Source organism: Strigops habroptila, chromosome 2, assembly GCF_004027225.2.
Source record: "Strigops habroptila isolate Jane chromosome 2, bStrHab1.2.pri, whole genome shotgun sequence".
NCBI classification, from domain to species: domain Eukaryota; kingdom Metazoa; phylum Chordata; class Aves; order Psittaciformes; family Psittacidae; genus Strigops; species Strigops habroptila.
In genome coordinates this window covers 100,922,474-100,941,475 of record NC_044278.2, presented here as the reverse complement: position 1 = coordinate 100,941,475, position 19,002 = coordinate 100,922,474, and the positions used below count along the sequence as shown (strand labels likewise).

The following is a 19,002-nucleotide window of genomic DNA, read 5'->3' as shown; positions in this document are numbered from 1 at the left end:
TATCCTGCTTGAAAAGGCTCTCCATAGCTCTTCAGGTCACAAGAATAGCAGCCTGTTTTCAATATATTAGTCATCCTGTTCTCAGGCCTTTTTTCATCACCAGTGCTTCCCAGGAATAGAAAGCATTATTCTGTTTGTGTGGTGAGTGTTCTTTGACTCTGGCTATGCACTTCTCCGTAGGTTAGAATTAATATCTAACATATTCTTTGCTTTCATTTAGTTTTCAAAATGCTGTTCAAAGTAGAAGGACCTTTTTACTTTTTTTTTTTCTGTCTACTACTCTTAATTTATGTTTTGCCTGTAAACCTTATAGAAATATTTTTATTTTATGTCATTAATAGTGAGGGTAAATCGTACAGGACCAAGAACTGGTCTCTGTACCTCCACTAGAAATACATTCATTAGAGGATGACTCACCCTTAACCCATGCTAAGAAGTATCTGTTAACTAGCTTTTAATCTATTTTTGTTGTGAACATTGTTTTTTAGGTTCTCATTTTACAGTTTGGTAAGATACCAATCCAACTGCCAAACAGAAATATAAGACTACACATTTAACCTCGTTAACCAAATTTATAATCTCTTAAAAAGATACAGTTAGTTTAATAAAATCTACTTTCTATAAACCTATGCTTATGGCGTTACACCAATTATACTTTGGTTCTTTATTAATCAAATGCAGCCATTCCTGGATGAATATCAAGCCAGCTGTGTTGTGGTTGCCTGGATTGTCCTTGCTGACACTTTAAGATAAGATCACTTTAACCTGATACAATACTGGTTTTGTCAGGAATACTGAATTTTCCTTTGAATATCTGATAAAAGAAATACTTTTATTATTTTCAGATGTAATTAGGCTCTCCAGTTTTTCTAAGATATTATTTTGTTTTCTCCATGTTTAAACTGTTTGTTTGGAAAATCCAATGTTAACCTTAGGATTCTTTCTTTATTTTATAACTAAATTATGCAGAGTTCTAACTCTATAGGTACATGTTCCTCTCCAAATTTAATAACATATTTCTGGCAGTCACTTATTCCAAAACATTTAGACATTTCAACATATGGAAGTAGTTTTTTGTCATGGCCCACTGATCAGCATGAGAGCAATGTCCTGTCCATGCTGTGTTTGGTATTGGCAACTGTCTGGTCATGCAGAAGGTCCCTTGAACGGCAGCTAAATTCCGTAGGCTTCACTCATATGCTCAAGTGAAAATTTTTCAATCGGCGGCTGTACTCAAGCTAAACTTTCAAAAACCTTCACTGAGCTCATGTGGATAGCAGAACTCATTGCCTTGTCCCTGCTGGTTCAGAGTCACTATGAGAAATATTTATGTCCTGCAGTCTGAGTCTAGCAAAGCTGCAAATATTTACATTTGCATTTAGGTTTGTGGCTAAGAAACAAGTGAATTCCACTTTCAAAGAAGAAGTTGTTAATGTAATGTTAATAAAGGGTTATTAGATACTACAGCCTCATAATGGTTGGTGGCTAATGAAAGGTGACACAGTGTGTGTTGGGTTGTCTTTAAGCAAAGAGGCCAAATAGTGTTTAATTGAATATAAAAGATATAAACACAAAAAGTGTTTAATTGAATATAAAAGACAATGTTGTGAGTGTGCTGCTGCAGCCAGTAATAAATAATAAGAATCATGATTCAATCAGACATAGAGTAGGGGATTGATAACCATAATTATTAATGCAGATCTTTTAGCTGCAAAAATTTTTCTCATTTTTCTTTGTATAGATGTTACTTTCTATACTTCAATGTAGAGGGAAACATGAATGAATGTCCGACTTATCCTCATGTTAGTCTTTATTCACAGAAATCTCTTCTGTGGTTTTATCACAGAAAGATTCGTAAAATTTTGTAAGTCTTCTTGATCTGTGAAGGTTTAACTTGCCGGTTCACAGTGCCAGCTTGCGGCTTGGTTTGCTCCTGGTATTGTTCCATTTTCCACCCACACAAGCAAGGGTATGAATCCTAGCCAGCAGCAGCTGAAATGCACCACAATGCAGTTCAATCTCTACAAAATGCTCTTCAAGTGTCTACAGACTTAAGAAAGTCATCTCTTACAACCTTGGATGCATATCTTTGTTGTCAGTTCTCCTTCAGTAATCTCTGACAAGTGATATGTACCTCTAGAAAGTGATTTATTCTGTCTTAAGATAAGAATCTAAGAAGGGTATGATGAATCACCTAGGAATGTCAGATATAGATGGCTACATTATATTTGATATTTGGCCTGTAGATGTCTAATTTTGAACCTTCCTCTAAAAGGCAGCCATCGCGTAGATCAGGTGCATCATAAGATGAGGTCAAGGAAGCAACTACAGTTTTAAAGATTTTTCTTCAATATAGTGCTACACTTTGAATCATAGAATCAGCTAGGTTCGAAAAGACTTTTAAGATCAAGTCCAACTGTTACCCTAGGACTCCCAAGTCCACCACTAAACCATGTCACTAAGGCCTCGTCTACATAATTTTTGAACACTTCCAGGGAAAGTGTTCGAAAGATTCCACCATTTCTGTGGGCAGCCTGTTCCAATACCTGGTCACTCTCTCGGTGAAGAAATGTTTCCTAATATCCAGTCTAAACCTTCCTTGGCCCAGCTTGAGGCCACATCACATCATATTTATTATGGCATGAAATAAGCAAAACTCTTTAGGAAATCAATGCTTAGACATTGAACAGCATTAGGTCAGTAGGACTGTTCTGACTATACAATTTCAGAGGGAAATGAGCTACAGTCTGTTTCTTTTTGTGCATCAGTAATAAAATACTTCTTATCTTTGCACAAGTGCATTACAGCATGCTCAGGTCTTCATTCGGATGTGTACATTGCACAGAAGTCATGTCATCCATAAATGATTTGCAGTTTTCATTCCAGTGAAACATGTGAGTTCTAACAGCATGAACTAACATTTGTCACTGGTTTGGAAGGGCAAGTGTGGACAGACAACAAAAATTCAGGGAGGTTTCCAGTTTTAAATTCTGAAGTAGCTATTGAAATTGGAAGAGGACACAGATGCAAGATTTTAATGTCTTTCTATACTAAAAAATAGTTTAATAATTTTTTTTTTATTCCATCTGGACTCTGGCAGTCTTATTGTAAAACATTTAGGGAGAAAAGGAAACGTATACTCTCTCTAAGAGAAGATGTGTAGGTGTCATGGTTTAACCCCAGCCAGCAACTAAGCCTCACTCAGCCAGTCCCTCACTCCCCCCAAACTCTTCCCCAGTGGAGATGGGGAAGAGAATTGGTAGCCTAAAAGTTAGCAAACTCGTGGGTTGGGATAAAGACAGCTTAATAAGTAAAGCAAAAACTGTACAGAAGCAAAGCAAACCAAGGAATTAATTCACCGCTTCTCATCACCAAGCAGGTGTTCAGCCATCCCAGGACAGCAGGGCTCCATCATACGTAATGGTTGCTTGGGAAGACAACTGGCATTTCAAATGCCCCCCGCTTCCTTCTTCTTCCCCAGCTTTACATGCTGAGCATGACACCTTTGGTCAGTTGGGGTCACCTGTCCTGGATGTGTCCCAACTTCTTGTGCACCCCCAGCCTGCTCACTGGTGGGGTGATGTGAGGAGCAGAAAAGGCTTTGGCTCTGTGTAAGCACTGCTCAGTGGTAACTAAAACATCCCTGAATTATCAGCACTGTTTTCAGCACAGATCCAAAACACAGCCCCATACCAGCTACTATGAAGAAAATTAACTCTACTCAGCCAAAACCAGCATAGTAGGGAAGGAAGATGTGGGTCACATCCTCTCTGTTTGCTGGTCCCTCTTTTGGAAGTAACTATTACTTCTCTTTTGGGACCCTTTTAGCCTTGTGCTTCCTCGGCACTTTTCCAAGTTCCCTAAAAATAATTCTTTTGCTAACACCCATCAACCACAAAATGACAGGAATATCTTCATCTCCCTGTCTCCGAGAAGGAAAGCAAACCCAAGAAAACATCTGTCTAAAAATCTTATAGGAAGCTATTTTCTGATCGAATGAAACCAAAGTGCAGGGTAGCTTTTTCCTTAGTACATAAAAAAGTGTAAAAGAGTATGAATATCTTTACTTAAAATAAAATACTTTTTAAGTAAGTATGCTATTTGAGCCCACAGAAATTCTGTTTCAGAAATAAACCTTTTCAATGTTGTAATTTAAAAAAAAAAAATTTAATCTACTCATCTGAAAATGATGATCTGAATATCTTTCCACCTTTATTTGGAGTTTTTTACTTTTGGAATAACTTAAAAAGATAACAAAACTTTTGAAGTTATATAGGAAAGATACCGAGATTTTGAAAATATATCGTTAATCTCAAGTCAGCCTTCAAAGAGGCAGCATATCATTACCATATAAAAAACAGAAACTGAGAAGTATTTTTGTTTGATTTGGATCATTTCAGAAGCACTCGCTTTAGTGAGAAGTCACCCCCAAACGGGCCACTTAAATGGCAGTTGACAATTGTTTTGAGATTGTCCACAAGATTCACTGTGTTATTTAGCTTTTTTTCAGACTTTAATCTCATAGTAAACCAAGTAAATTCTAAAATCAGCACAGCTAAAAGTCTTTGTTACACTTTTAGATTCCCACATATCTTTTGAATAGTGGTATAGGTAAACAAGAAAGTAATGGTCTAGAGCAAAAGAAGCAGAAAAATAAATGGCGAGGAAAGAAAATGGACAGGAAGAAGAATTGGTTTTCTGCCTCACTCAGATGTCTTGCAAGGACCTGAGATAAGAACGTAGCGAATGTTGTTAAGCTGCTCAACCTCTGCCCTGCAACTTAGAAGAGAGAGGGAAAGTCTGCGTCTTAAGGGATCATAGTTACTAGGAGCATTGGTAAGTCAGTGAAAAGGACTTTAGAAAGTGGATGGACTTATATGACAGGATTTCCTGTTGGTTTGTTTGTTTTAGCAGTCATCATTCTTGAATCCCCCTGCATATGGAGATGAGGTCTCTTGCAAGAGGAGACAATGTGTTCTACCTATGGCTTTCCTCTATGAGGTCTCATATCAATTACCTCTCTCTTGCACAGAATTGCAGTGCAAGTGGTATTTTAGCATCTATCAGACCTACTGAATGGCCATATACTTACTTTCATGGATGCTGCATTTTGTTTCTAGCCTGCAGAGGACTGGATCTGATTGTTAAGAAGTTATCGTATATGGGACTTGTTCTGAGGCTCCATTCTGTTCCTTGAGTTCACACAGAATTTACAGTCTCTTGCTGTGGTAAAAGGAATAGAAATTTTGAAGGATTGCCCAACCAAGTCTGCAGGGATTGGAACTTTCTTCTGTAGTTCAAGTATTCTGATAACAGTGGAATAAGTATATCCAAGCCTGGCAACAGCATTTTTTCACTAAGTCTTCAGACAGAAATAATTTAAAATATTGGTCTTCTCTCAGTTAAATCTGTGACCAAGTCCTGGAATGCCTTTATCACTGAAGATATCCCCTTCCTTTCTCTTCCCTATGGCCTTTTACACAAATGACTCTCCTGAGGCATGTCTCTTTAAAGAAATGGAGGAATCTGAAATTTATAAATTTAAAATAAATTTATATATAAGTATTATATATTATGAATATTATATCTTATGAATATAATATAAATTGAAATTTATAAAAGTTTATATATTTTCTCCCTTACAGTTTCTGCATAATCAAGTAGTTTGAAGATTTCCATTTGGAAGACCTTAGGTCATCTCTCATCACCTTTTTTTGGAAATTCTCTGAAATCTGTTATTCCCTCATGTTCAGAATGAGCCATTTTTCTTCAGAATCTTGAAGTTCTTTTATACTTTTCCCTGCTGACCTCATGGCCTCTTCCATTTGATCTCCGAGAGTAGGTAGTACTTCCTTTGGTATAGGGATTTACATGCTATGCCCAGACTTTGGTTTTGCACAGAATTACTGCATTTTATCTTTGTGGCATTGCAGACGATCTACCTAATTGGTAGACCAAAGTTACTCTTCTTGAAGAATCCTGTATTTGGATTAAATAGGCTTTTGAAAGACAGGATCAGTTGGGAGAATTTTATGTCAAGTTCTTGTGTCAAGACAGCTGCACAGAATGACCTAGTGTCTTCTCCCAGTAGTTGCTTGAGCAACAGTTTTAGAGAGAGTCTTCAGAGATTTCTGATACGTGTAGGTTTGCAGACAACTTTGTTCTGCTAGGAGAGGAGCCTTTTGCTATATAGACTCTCTCTTGTGTTCTTACTCTATGTATGTGCCTGTATCTACAATCTGTGTCTACATGCTGCAGTCAGCGAGTGAATTTTTCACTACAAATAATTCCCTCACCTGCTAATGAGCCTTATCAAAATAGAGGAAGCCTTGCAGCAGTACGTTTAGTTAAGTATATTATCAAAGCTCCACAGTTGATACTCTCTGCCTGGGACGTACATATCCAAAGGGTTATTACAGATCTCTCCATCCTTAGGAGAATGCATGCCAACCTCAGTACAGTTAGAGGTGTAAATGGTTTCCAGCACTAGAGAAGGTAATCTATGTCTGCAGTGCTGTTGCTTTTGGCAGATTAATACAGCAAGTTTTATATGGAGCTTAGAAATTGCTATAAGCCATACAATCAGTTTTTCTTACATTTATTTTAATTATATTTATATAATTATTATATATATTATATTTAATTATATTTTTTCTTACATTTATTTTAAATTTTATTTAGGTAAGCATGCCATTGAGAAGAGGGGAGAAGTATCTTAAAAAGGGTATATTTACTTCCTGGTTTATTAACTCTTTTAATAAAAAATGGAAAATAAGCAGTAAACAAAACATGTAGGCAAATACTCATTCCTGTGAAGAGTATTCCTTGTGAAGAGTAAGGCCAGCACCAGTACCACCATGCCTTACATATTTACTTTCCAAATAGCCTGAATGTGGGACTCAGATGTGCACGGAATTCTTTCTGGTCTTTCATTTTTGACTGTAAATCCTCCTAAGAAAGGATCAGAAACACAAAAAGATCAGACATCAATAGCATTAATGGCTCACCATAAGGTCCTGTACTTTAAATAGATTTCCTATCACATATATTGCATGTCATTACTATTATGTTTTATTGGATAACTTTATGCTTTTATGGTTATTTTTTGTTGAATCATGCAAATGAACTGTGAAAGTAATGCTTACATTAAAATAGTGCTGCTACTGCATCTTAACTAATATGCTGGAATAACATTTTCCTTGGGAATCTTACAGTTTCTTTCATCAAGATAAAAACGGGTCTGCTAGGCTTTTAGTTCGTTTCTTCCAGCAGAAGTTTACTTTGAATTTTTTCTCTTTGTCTGTCAAGTTCAAACTAATTTGGAATGTTTTCCTTCTAAGGGCGAAAAAGCCACCTTTTGGTAACCTTGGCACATGTATCATATCCCTGTAAATTAAATTCTTCAGGCTTTTTTTAATAATGTGTTTTCTTTCTAATATTATAGTTGCAGTTTTAAAACAAAGCAGATTTTCTTAAGACTTATTTCAGCAACTGTATAATTATCCTGAAGGATATGTGGTTTCTCACTGACTCTTGGCATAGGAAAAGAAGAGATACTGCGTTGGTTTTATCGCAAGGAATTTGAACTGTATGTACTGCTGGCCAAAAGAGCTTAATTGCAAAGGAAAACCCATCCTATGCTGTCTCTGTGCTTTGCATTTCCATACTTATTGTTTTCAGTTGGAATTGTATAATATGTGTGTTTGATATGCATGGGTTTTTTATGTCGAACTCCATTATACCGTCTCATGTTCTTGGCGTGCCTGAAGTAGTTTCGCTAATCTGTCAGCATAGTATGTACTTGTGGATAAATATAGACATGCAGCCACTCTGTGAGTGGTCATCATCATATGCTGAAGCTAAAAATTGCCCCTTTGGTTATGGAAAGGCTGATCTGATCCGGAGGCCTGCACTAACTCACACATTGTAGGTCTTCAGCACTTGTCTATTAAAAAACAAAACCTGAAAACTGAAAGAAATGTCTGCCTCAGTGCTGAAAAATTTATAGTGAAGTTTGAAACGGGATTATGAAGCAACTAATTTCCTTTTTGATTTTAGTTAGAAAAGGATTCTAACTTTTCTAACTGAAGGAGTGGAACATTTCAGGTATTCACAGGCTCATGGATATTACAGTAGCATGTTGGAGAAAATCCAGTGTGATCGGCTTTATAAAGGGGCTCGGTAGGTATGAAAATAATGCAAATACATGTTTTGGTTTGTGTTATTAGATTGTTTATGTTTGCTAAAGTGTATATTTGACACAGCTAACTAAAAACCAATAGTCTCCATTTCTTCTGCTTAAGGATACTGAAAATTCAGTAATTGTGTTTGGATGAAGTTGTATCCAGTATAGCATAGACTCTTGGCTTGTGCATTGTGATTGTTCTGTTGTTTTGCTTTATCTTAGAGCTTTAAGAAAATTACCTGAAGTGTAAATCATAGCAGAGACTCTCTTATGATAGCTGAATTTTGTACTCATCCCCATTACCAGCTCAGTGACTGTGAGTGTTTGTGTGTTAAAACTACTGTGCTTTTTAACAACTGTTTCTCTGATTGGGGAAAGGATCAATACAGGAAAAACTTTGGCAGTGATTTTAGTTTGGTAATCGTTTCTGTAGCAATAGTTTATGGTTGTGTTGACAACTATATGTGATATTGTATTACTACTTCCATATTTACTTCTTGGTTTTTATTTTTTAAAAATACATTGAGAAAATCCTGTGGTTATAGCCTGAACTAAATTAAAATATTCTGTAGGAAAAGAGTATTGTTTAAATGCAGCTTATTGTGGATACATTAAGAAAGTAGGGAACATGTATTGGAAAAAAGAAAATGGGTTATTTGAGGAAAGTAGCCCTCAGACAGAATGTCACCTAAAAATGATGCAGACATCTCATAGTTGCTCCAGCATAGTTAATCTTTTTACAGATTTTCCTAGGCTAGGAGCTTTAAATATTTATACAACTTTCTAAAGCTGACCTATAGATTCCCTGCTATTGCAGGGCCCTCAGGCATCAGGGTTACCATGGTCTCCTGCATGTGCGTCACCATTCTCCTTCGGAATGAGCTACTTTACCCTGCGTGAAGGGTTTAGTTTAATGAAGTACTTGTGTGGTGACCGGTACCCTACAATATGTTAGGAGTTCACACTAAAGGTTGCAGTGGTCCATTCTGGTGCTTCTCTTTGTAGAACATTATTATTTTGAAATCAGGTAGTAAAAACTTAATTTGCCAATTAAATCAATATTTAGAACTGAGTATAACTTCTTCCTGCCACCCCACCCTCCCCAGATATCTCCTGCATAAATCCATACAAACTGTATGTGGTGACTTCTCACGTCAAAATTATGCCCTTTATTTAATGGGACAGAATTTCACTGGCATAGCTGGCAGAAATGGACACATCCTTTTGAAGGCCCGCATTATAGTGTATCAACATAGAGGGACCAATCATGGATGACATTAATGCAGCTGGTTTTTAAATATTGAGTCCGTGATTTCCAGTTTTATGTCCCACAGGCAAACTGGGTTTTATGAGCTTTGTAGGGCTCTCAGTCTAGGAAAAAGAACTATATGCTGTTAAAGCTCGTACATCATCAGTATGGATGTCAGTGATAGTCTAGTCACTGGGCCAGATTTTTGCAATGCAAATATCAAGCATATGCAAATGCTTGAGATAATGGAACTGAGAAGATGCGTTAGAAAGCCAAACCTGTGTATAATAGTTCACGACCAACTCATGATCCACTCAGAACCCTCACACTGCTGGCAATATTAACTTCCACACTGAAGATGCTTAACTGGAGTTAGCAGCTATAAAATGATCTTTTGAAAATTCAAACTACATCAATATCATATGTCAGTCAGTTCTGTAACTGCTGTAATTGCTATAGCAATGAGAGATATTAACCCCAAGGATATTATTTTTCTTTATCTGAGGAAAAGGCTGTACAGTTCGATATTTCAAAGAAGAACGAGAATAAAAATATTGGGTGCACTGAGAAATCTCACAAATAATTGCATTTCTCCATTACAGTGTGCACATAAGTGATTTTTCAGTTAGATGTCTGGGAAAAAAAGGAAAATTATATGAGCCTACATCACAAACCTAACAAACAGCATTGTTCTTAAAAGGCTTCCTACTAACAATGACTGTGTTTTTGAGATTTCCAGTCTCGAAATCCTGGCTGAATGCTACAATGACTGAGGTAGAGTGTGGCAGCTCCCAGGTAGTTTGACTAGGGTTTCTTAAACATAATTCTGTAAGGATGTGAGGCATGCATGATCTCCCTGCCTTCCTTCCTTCCACTCCTGCGTGTCCCTTCATAGTAGATTGTGAACTTAGTAGCCAGTTTAAACTGAAATTGCCAGAGGAACAGAAGGCAAGTTTGCATTTGATTAGGTTGCTCCAGATTCCCTCAGGAGGGAGCGTGGGCTGGCTGCACTAGCCAGAGAGGCAGGCAGCCCAGCACGGGTGTGCTTTGCTTGGCAGAGGCTGGCTGGCGGGCAGCCGGCCTGCCCAGCCCCGAGTGCAGGACTGGGAATGGAGCTAGGAAACGATGGAGGGAGCTGGGGGTGATGACAGGGGAAAGGACAGGGCTTTTGCTGCACAAAGAACACAAATTCATAAGAAAATTGGGCTCATGGCTCACAAAAAAAGGTTTTCCCTAACTCAGCACTTGGCAATCGAACTGATTTCACGGATAGATGTGAGCCAATCAAAACAGCATATTTGGCAAATATATTAGTGATTGTAAAAGTATTGTCTGACTCCTTCCTAAAGCTATTTGTGGAGAAATTTCCATTACCTAGTATATTTGATAGTTCATGTAAATTTTCATCTGATCCTTTGCATCCCACTGTCTTCATGCTTAAACTTTAGGAGAACCTAGGTGATGACACTTATACTCTTCTCTGGTCACTCTTTTTTCGGTACTTTGAAGTAGATTTTGACTCAGAACAACAATATATTTTTAGAAACAGTAATGTAGAAATGTAGTTCTGTTCTGTAGACTCGGTTTTATCCAAAGACTCATAATGCCAACGAGACTTCTTGATTATGCTTTTGCCCTCAAAAATCAAGTGACACTTTGCAGGAAACAGGTCTAGCACAAAACATTTATCGGAGTGGAAGAAGTGGTGCTGCTGTGCTAAATGCTGATGGTATACCTTGTCAACCAGGATAGTTATTTTCAAAGCATTGATGTGTTACACTTGAAGAATAATAGCTACGTGAACAAAAGAATTTCTATCTTGCATTATGATCATATATTGGACTTCTAAACTTTGATTTTTCTAAAGGAAAACATGTTCTCTTTTGTGCATCTTTTTTATTTTTCAGTAATACTCTGGATTGCAATACTATGGGGAAATGCTATAAAGGTATTAGTTCACAACATTTTCCACGGTTTGTGTTGCATTAAAGCACCTCTGTCCCAATCACCAACAGTTCTTATGGGTGTTGCAACACTTACATTGCATTCAGGGTGATTAATGGCTGGTCTTTGCAGTGTTACTTAATTTGCTACTTTTAAAAGTCTTTGGCAAAGCCAACAGAGAGTGCTACCGGTACCTGCCTGAAGGCCAGATGTGAATTTTATTGCCAATAAGAGCTAAACCTGAGGATTTTCTTTTGGAAATTTTTTGCACAGAATGGTAATATTTGAATTAATGAGGTTTTGTTTCACAGTACTTAAGTTTATTTTTAGTTGAGTTTCCCAGAATTACACTAAGTAGAGCTAAGCCTAGTACAGAGAATCTTGATACTGATTATGGGTAATTCACAGAGTGAGAGGGTAATTTAGGTCGGAAGGGACCTGTGGAGGATTAGAGAACTAGAGAAGGTTTCTCAGGGCCTTGTGCAGTCAAGTTCTGAGTATCTCCAAGAGTGGAATTTCTACTCTTGGAGAGTAGAATATCTGTGGAAATCTGTGGAATATCTATGGAATATCTGTGGAATATCTGTGGAAAACCTATACCAGTGTTTAATCACTTGCTCACAATGGGATTTTTTTCCATGTATCGAATTGGAATTTCCTGCATTCCAACTAGTGTCTGTTGCCTCTTGTCCCATCACTGTACTCAAAGAAAAGTCTGGCTCCATCTTTGCTATACTCCATTAGGAAGCTGAAGGCTGCCGTAAGATCTCCCCTTAGCCTTCTCTTCTTAAGGTTGAACCAGTCCAGCACTCTCAGCCTATACTCAAGCAAGCATGCAAGCTTCTGACCATCTTCATCATCCTCCATTGGCCTTGCTCCAGAACAGGATTGTCATTCTTGTATGGGGGAGCCCAAAAGTGGGCTCAGTACACCACGCACAAGTGCCAAATGGGACAGTAGGGTTTGGTACTTTAAGGAAAACTAATACAGAATGAGCACTTTATGGCCATGGAAAACATTTTGTGTCTGACTCTTCATGTAAGATTTATACTGGTGAAATGTCATTGTTTTTAAAGGAGTCATTCTTGATTGATGTCGCTATAAATGAGAGGAAAATCAGGCCCTTTACATCTCAGCTTAGTCAAAAGACCAGACACCTGACTTTTGCAAAGACAAGTCAGTGTGAATAGCAATAAAGAATAAGGTTGTTACTTGACAACTGAGCTGCAGATGTGGCCTGTAAGACAAAGGAAAAGAAATGAAGATGTGATTCAGAATTAGGTGTCAGCAAGTCTTACCATGTAAAAAAAGAGTATTCAGTGTGCACTGCATAGTAAACACTACTTAATTTGGATACATAGGATTTCATCTTCGATTTCTTCTTCCAGTCTAGCTTTTACCTATAACTATACCAAGGAAATGGTATTTATGTGTTATGTATTTCTTTGATTATCAACTAGTCTCCAGTTTTGCTTTGACAGTATAGTAGGCCATTGGGATGCTCTGGGAAAGTTAAGATGTGTTGAATTACCCAAAAGTAAATGTGCCTTTTCTACATTTCAGCTTCTCCAGTTGGTAACGGATATATTAAGCCGCCTGTCCCACCTGTTTCTGGTACACAGAGAGAAAAAGGACCTCCAGCCATGTTGCCTATTAACGTTGACCCAGACAGTAAACCAGGCGAATATGTCCTCAAGAGCTTATTTGTAAACTTTACTACTCTGGCTGAACGCAAGATTCGCATCATCATGGCAGAACCTCTTGTGAGTAAAAAAAAAACTCTTAAGTATATAGGTACTTTGCTTTGAATTTATTTTTAAATCAGGCTGCTTGCCGTGCAATGAAGGATATTTTGCTTGTAATCTGCATTGGAGTTTGATAGTGTTTCCCAAACTGTAAGATACGCTACTATGGCAATTAGAAGGTTGTGGGAGAGGACAGAGGAGTGCAAGATATGCTAAAGGGGTGACGCGAAAATGGATGACTATTTTATTTCTGTTTGCAATATGGACACGTGTTAATGTGATTGAGAGCAAAAGAGATGTCAGCCAACATAGATTTCACAGCTGGGAGAGCAGTTACTTCAGTCAAAACAGATTAGAAAATGCTGAAATGTGATAAAAACAGTATTTCTGAACATTACCAGTTTTCAGCTGAAACATGAAAATTAATAGCACTGCTGCTTCCTGTTTTAGTTCTGACAGTAGTAGATTTCATAATCTAACAAAGTTCTGTAGCATCTGTTTTCCAGACTTGGAAAGCATGCACCATTTGAAAAAGGAGCTACATTATAAGGTCTTGCACAGTCAGTGGCAGACCCATCGTTATTTATATTTTAGGCAATTTTAACATACAAGTACGTCCGTTGCAAATTGTCTTCTGTAACTGCACTTCTGTGAGTCTGCTATTTTAACTTGAGACTATGTTTTCTATACATTCTTGTTATTTTGAATACGAAAGAATAGTTCTGTAACCTATGTTTTATTTCTGACAAGGTAAAAATAAAAAGGTAAAAATAAGCAGGAACCCATATTTCTGAGCTGTAAGGGAATTTTAAATAAAAACTTACAACATTTCTGTTATAAAGCACAATATAGAATACTTAGTTAAGTTCCCCATTTTCAGGTCTGGATATTCTGAACAGTAAAATTAAGATTGTCTTGATTCTGATGGCATCTGTTTAGCTTTATGTCTTGATTTAGATTCAGAAGCATTTGATGCTTGGAAAATTTTTCCAGACTTTCCACTGAAATATTAGGTAGATGCAAGATGACAGAAATATCTTACAGAATTTGGAAATAACACAAAAAAAGCTAACAGGAAGGAATATTTTGACAAGAATCCATTTTTTTACTTCTTTCATGAGTCCCCTCCAAATAACAAAAAGTAGAATAAACTAACAGTCATAAAACAGGTCCTTTAAAAAAAACAATGCCAACAGTTATTTATTACCATCCAGTCATCATGTGATGCATGTTCAACATCTTCAAAATTTTAAGACAAAATGTGTTGTAAAATTACTTAGCAAGGTCAGGGAAACAACAGAAAGACCAGTACTGATAATGGAATTTCCTTGCAGCACCTCTGTTACTCTTAAATCCTAGCCTCTGCATTTTCATGTTGTATTTCAGACATAGATATGAACTAGTGACCCTGATTTATTCCCATTTCACCTTGTGTTAAGATAATTTTGAGTTGCTGTGTGTTGATACATTTTTTTTGTCACTTTGTGAAACTATGAATATCTGAATGTTGATCTTATCTTATTCCAGATATTGTTTAGTGAAATTTTATTTGGTAAATTCAACTTAGAATGTAAAAATATGACAAGAGACTGGAATGACACCTTCTTCTTTTCAACATTTTCAGAACGTATTTCTTACAGCGGTCTAACCATGAGACAGTAATTCAGTGACATACATCTTACTAATACTAATAGGACTTACAAGTCATGGCATGCTGCTATTTGAGGGTGACTGTGACAAATGTGTAAGCAGAATTATGAAGACATTCCGTCAAGATAATCTTGAAATAATTAGGTTGTAATGAAAGAAATGACAAGGGAAAATGGCAAAAATTATTCTGGAATAATGCCTAAGAATTTAAGTCCACCCTTTTTGTGGGGCAGCTGTTGGATGTTTAGCAGCTTTGTTCCCACATTTCTATTCATAGAATCATAGAATCATAGAATAGTAAGGGTTGGAAAGGACCTTAAGATCATCTAGTTCCAACCCCTCTGACTAGAATTGTGACCAGGAAGTCCCAGGGATTTGCGAGACAAAGATTATAAATTGATGGTGCAGAGACACCTTTTATCACAATAGGTAGTCAAATGGTGAGCTCTTTGAAGATTCTGTTCTAATTAAACTCAAACATACTTCAAAGAAAATGAAATTTGAAAAGCGCTCTAACACTGAGATGTTTCTAGTTTGAATTCTTTAACTCGTTACAAGATATGACAGTTTAATTTTATAATGAGTGATGAATACTTAAGATATCTTTTAGAGAAGCTAAAATGATCTGTTTATAATATAATGGCTTTTTCCTCTCTTTTATCACATAGTCTAGCTCACATTCATACTCTAAAGTTACTACGACATTAATTTAAAGACTTACTGATGTATTTTTAACCTGGCTATTCCTTTTCATGCACACCTTTTGCCTGCTTATTCTTTCTGATTAACATTACTGCTGTTTTTATGATTTTTTCTCTCAATTTCTTTGGGTTGCATAAGCCTTTTTGGTATATCCATCTCTTTCTTTTGTGATGTACACAGAGCCCAACTGTAAATTACAGAGTTCCGACAGCTATGGTGGAAAACCAGGTTTGTGTCCTTCCATGAGTTGCAGATGCTAGCAGCGCACAAAAAACTTACTATTTTCTGAAGCAGCAGTGAAGGGTAGAGCACCCACGCCCTCCTGCAGCCCCGTGAAATCTCGGCTGGGATAGCAAGATGCTAGCAGCACAGAAAGCAGAGGGCAATGTCACCTACTCCTCCTGCCGCCTTGGCTGTCAACCAAATGTGATTTGACATGCTGGTTACTGAATCTGGCAGCAATCAACATAAAATGTTCATTGCCCAGTTAATATATGTTCTAGTCATGAATCTAATGTCCACTATCCACTACTAAGTCTTTAACAAGTAAGAATGGAAAACTTTGTTTCCAGATGTGATTTTTTTTTTTTTCCACTTTCTTTGGAGAATATTTTATTTGAAAATTTGGGAGGGTTTTTTTTACCTTATTGGTGTCTCTGAAATATGATAAACATTTCAATAATTACACCAAGTTCACAATTATGTGGCTAATTTTTATTGATTAAACTACTGTACCTAGATTGTGAAATTATATTGATCAAAATTAAAGGTGTTTGATGGCAGAATTAATTAAAAAGGATCTTCCAGTTTATAAAATTAAATTCACATAAATGAAATGTAAATGATTTCTTCCTGATAACCTTCAATTTCCTGCTTCGTTTCTGTAAATAATTGTTCTCCTTTATAATGAATGTTAAGAATTTTTCCTGAAGATGTTTTTTCACAGCTGATTGCATTCACATTTAATTTTTATCAATTTATGTTGTAAATCTTCACTGCATTGCTTCACTTATGAACACAATTTGATATTTTATTACCACTGATTTTTCTTTTTTTCAAGCAGTGCTGACCTTAAAATGAAGCTAGAATGGGAAATCCAGGGAAATGTATTTGCCAGTTGAAATGATAAAGTATGTTTATGTACCTTAGCACTGTAAGGAAAAAAACCCAGAAAATATTTTCCTTTTTTGGACTGTTGATTATCACTTAGGGTAATAATTCATCCTGTGCATGCTGATCAGGCTGATCTTTAAATACGGCTTTCAGCAGTACTTACACACAGCTGTAGACATTGATAAAACATGGTGTGCTACAGGCTTTGACAGTGGTTAATGGTTAATTTAGCTGTTGGTAAACTTTCATTATGCTTTTCTCCTGCAAGCATCTTCTTTTTCTGAGCTTGTCTAAATTCAGGATCTCTCTGAATCGTAGAATCATAGAATACTGAACTCAAGAACAGAATTTACGTATTACAGGAGTAGGACTATAAGCATATTCATGTATTCTGCCTATAACTTTCTCCTTTTATAAGGTAGGTTTTATATCACCTTTGGAAAAAACCTGAAAGCAGTGATGTGGTTGATAGTAGTGTATTTATTACTTCAATGTCATTAGAAGCTCAATGACATTAAAATATAGACCTATTTCAAACCAGGGTTGGTGATAATAATGAAGCAGGTGGTTAGGTGAAAAGGGCAAGAATAATATAAGTTTGGTTTTTCAAAGCCTGACCAACCAACATGAATAGCAGCACTGCTGTCTGATTAGCTTTAATGTAGACTTCACTTTCTTTACGCAAGAGAAGAAATATGTTAAGGACAGAATTGAAAGAAAAGGAAGTTGAAGGTTTTTTGTTTTCTGAGGGTTGGGCTGTGATAACTAGTAAGATTTATGTAGGCTATAATAATACCAAGCAGTTTTATCCCACAGCTGTAATGTAAAATTTTCTGGTTTACATGGTCTAAAATTCCAGCTGCATCACATGAGGAATGACTCCTTTTTTGTCATCTATAATGAGACACATTAGCATTACACATTTTTTTACCTTTGAAGTCCTTTTGAATAGTTTGTCATACTTGGGTGCTTCAGACCCCTGTTTATTCACAGTGCACAGACAAGTTACTATAAGGAACAAGTAATTTCATGGAAGAGAAGAAAGGCAAATTGCCTTGTTCTGTTCTAACTATCTGCTCAGTATATGTCCAGATAAACTGAAAAGAAGACAACTTTATTTGAGTAACTTCATGCAAGTATATATTGAAAATGCTGGTTTTTTCCCATACAAAAAGTATCCTCCCTAGGACCTGCCTCTATAAATGCTACAAAGATGTCAGATTCCCATTGTCATCTGTCCCTATCCACCTCTGTGTCACTCAAGGATTATGTTACTCATCCTTAGTGTAATTCTTTGAGTCCATTAGTGGTTTTGGTAGCCAAAATTCTGTAAAGCACATGGACAGTCCATCCTAACGCTAAGGAGCTCATAGTTTAGAATATAACTCCATATGTGACATATCTTAACTCTTCATTTCTACAGTATTCTTTATTTAGTATTTAAATGAGATAAATAATATAAATAAATATCACCCATGAAATAAGCAATCTCTACTCATGTACTCAAAGGATGTGATGAAAAAAAACCAGGAAAAATCAAGCTTCTATACTGAAGATGGAGACCATCAAATATAGCAAAACCAACTCAAATGACATAAAGAGCTTTCACTTCCCCTTCCACTCATCGCCTCAGAAATAATATCCTCCTCTAATTATCTCAGTACATATCTCAGGCTGAGTCATGTAGCAGAAGCCAAGCATTTGAACAGTATGGAGTGGTAGTCCTTCTAGGTGGCTAATACTGAACTCAGGCCAGTTACCTTCCTGAAAGACCTAGAAAGGTTTGTGTGACTGAAGCAGTGGCCACAGATGAGATATCTTCTGTGTTGTCAGAGGGATGTATCATAGAATTTAAACCCACGAGCTGAGGGAAGAATATGGATGGCACAGTTGGGAAAAGAGAGGAAGAGACAAATGTAGGATTTCAGAAGTAATTGTGCGGAGTGCAGGAGGATGGAGGCAAGCTGCAGGGTGCTCAGATCCCAGCATCCGTATGCAACTGAGGGAAAAAGTTCATTCCATTTTAGCAACCAGGAAGGAAAAGGACACATTTTTTTGCATAGCCATTGGTATAGGCATTCGCAGCTAGATACAGGTCCATAAAAACACACATTTCAGAGCCAGGCAGTGCCAACAGGAGCTTTCTCAGTGATCGCAGGGTTTCTGTAGCTGGGTGTGTGGGCAGAATGCTGTTTGAGGCTCATTCCAATGGCAAAACTCTCCAGGATGCTCACTGTCCCTGGGTTTTACTACTGCTTAGATGTAGTTGGAGGATAGTTAATGGTGCATATGATGGTTCAAATCACTAAGAGGATTTAACATCGGAAGACAGATTCAATCCAAGGTCACCGAGGCTGTCACACTGTATCACGTGTTGGATGATACTTGCAAATATAGCAGAGAACCTACCACAT

The 19,002-nt window shown here is 36.9% G+C and overlaps 1 protein-coding gene across 12 annotated transcripts in view; it reads left to right on the top strand.

Moving 5' to 3' along the window:
• FRY (FRY microtubule binding protein) overlaps window positions 1-19,002 on the top strand; it is a 232,117-nt gene that overhangs the window by 85,166 nt on the left and 127,949 nt on the right. For 11 of the 12 annotated variants that reach the window (XM_030475571.1, XM_030475558.1, XM_030475572.1 and 8 more), the window contains one exon: window positions 12,942-13,141. In XM_030475571.1, the coding sequence (XP_030331431.1) occupies window positions 12,942-13,141 (200 nt within the window). Of the gene's footprint in view, window positions 1-8,618; window positions 8,624-12,941; window positions 13,142-19,002 lie in introns of those variants that run through there. The other variant, XM_030475574.1, reaches the window with a different exon arrangement.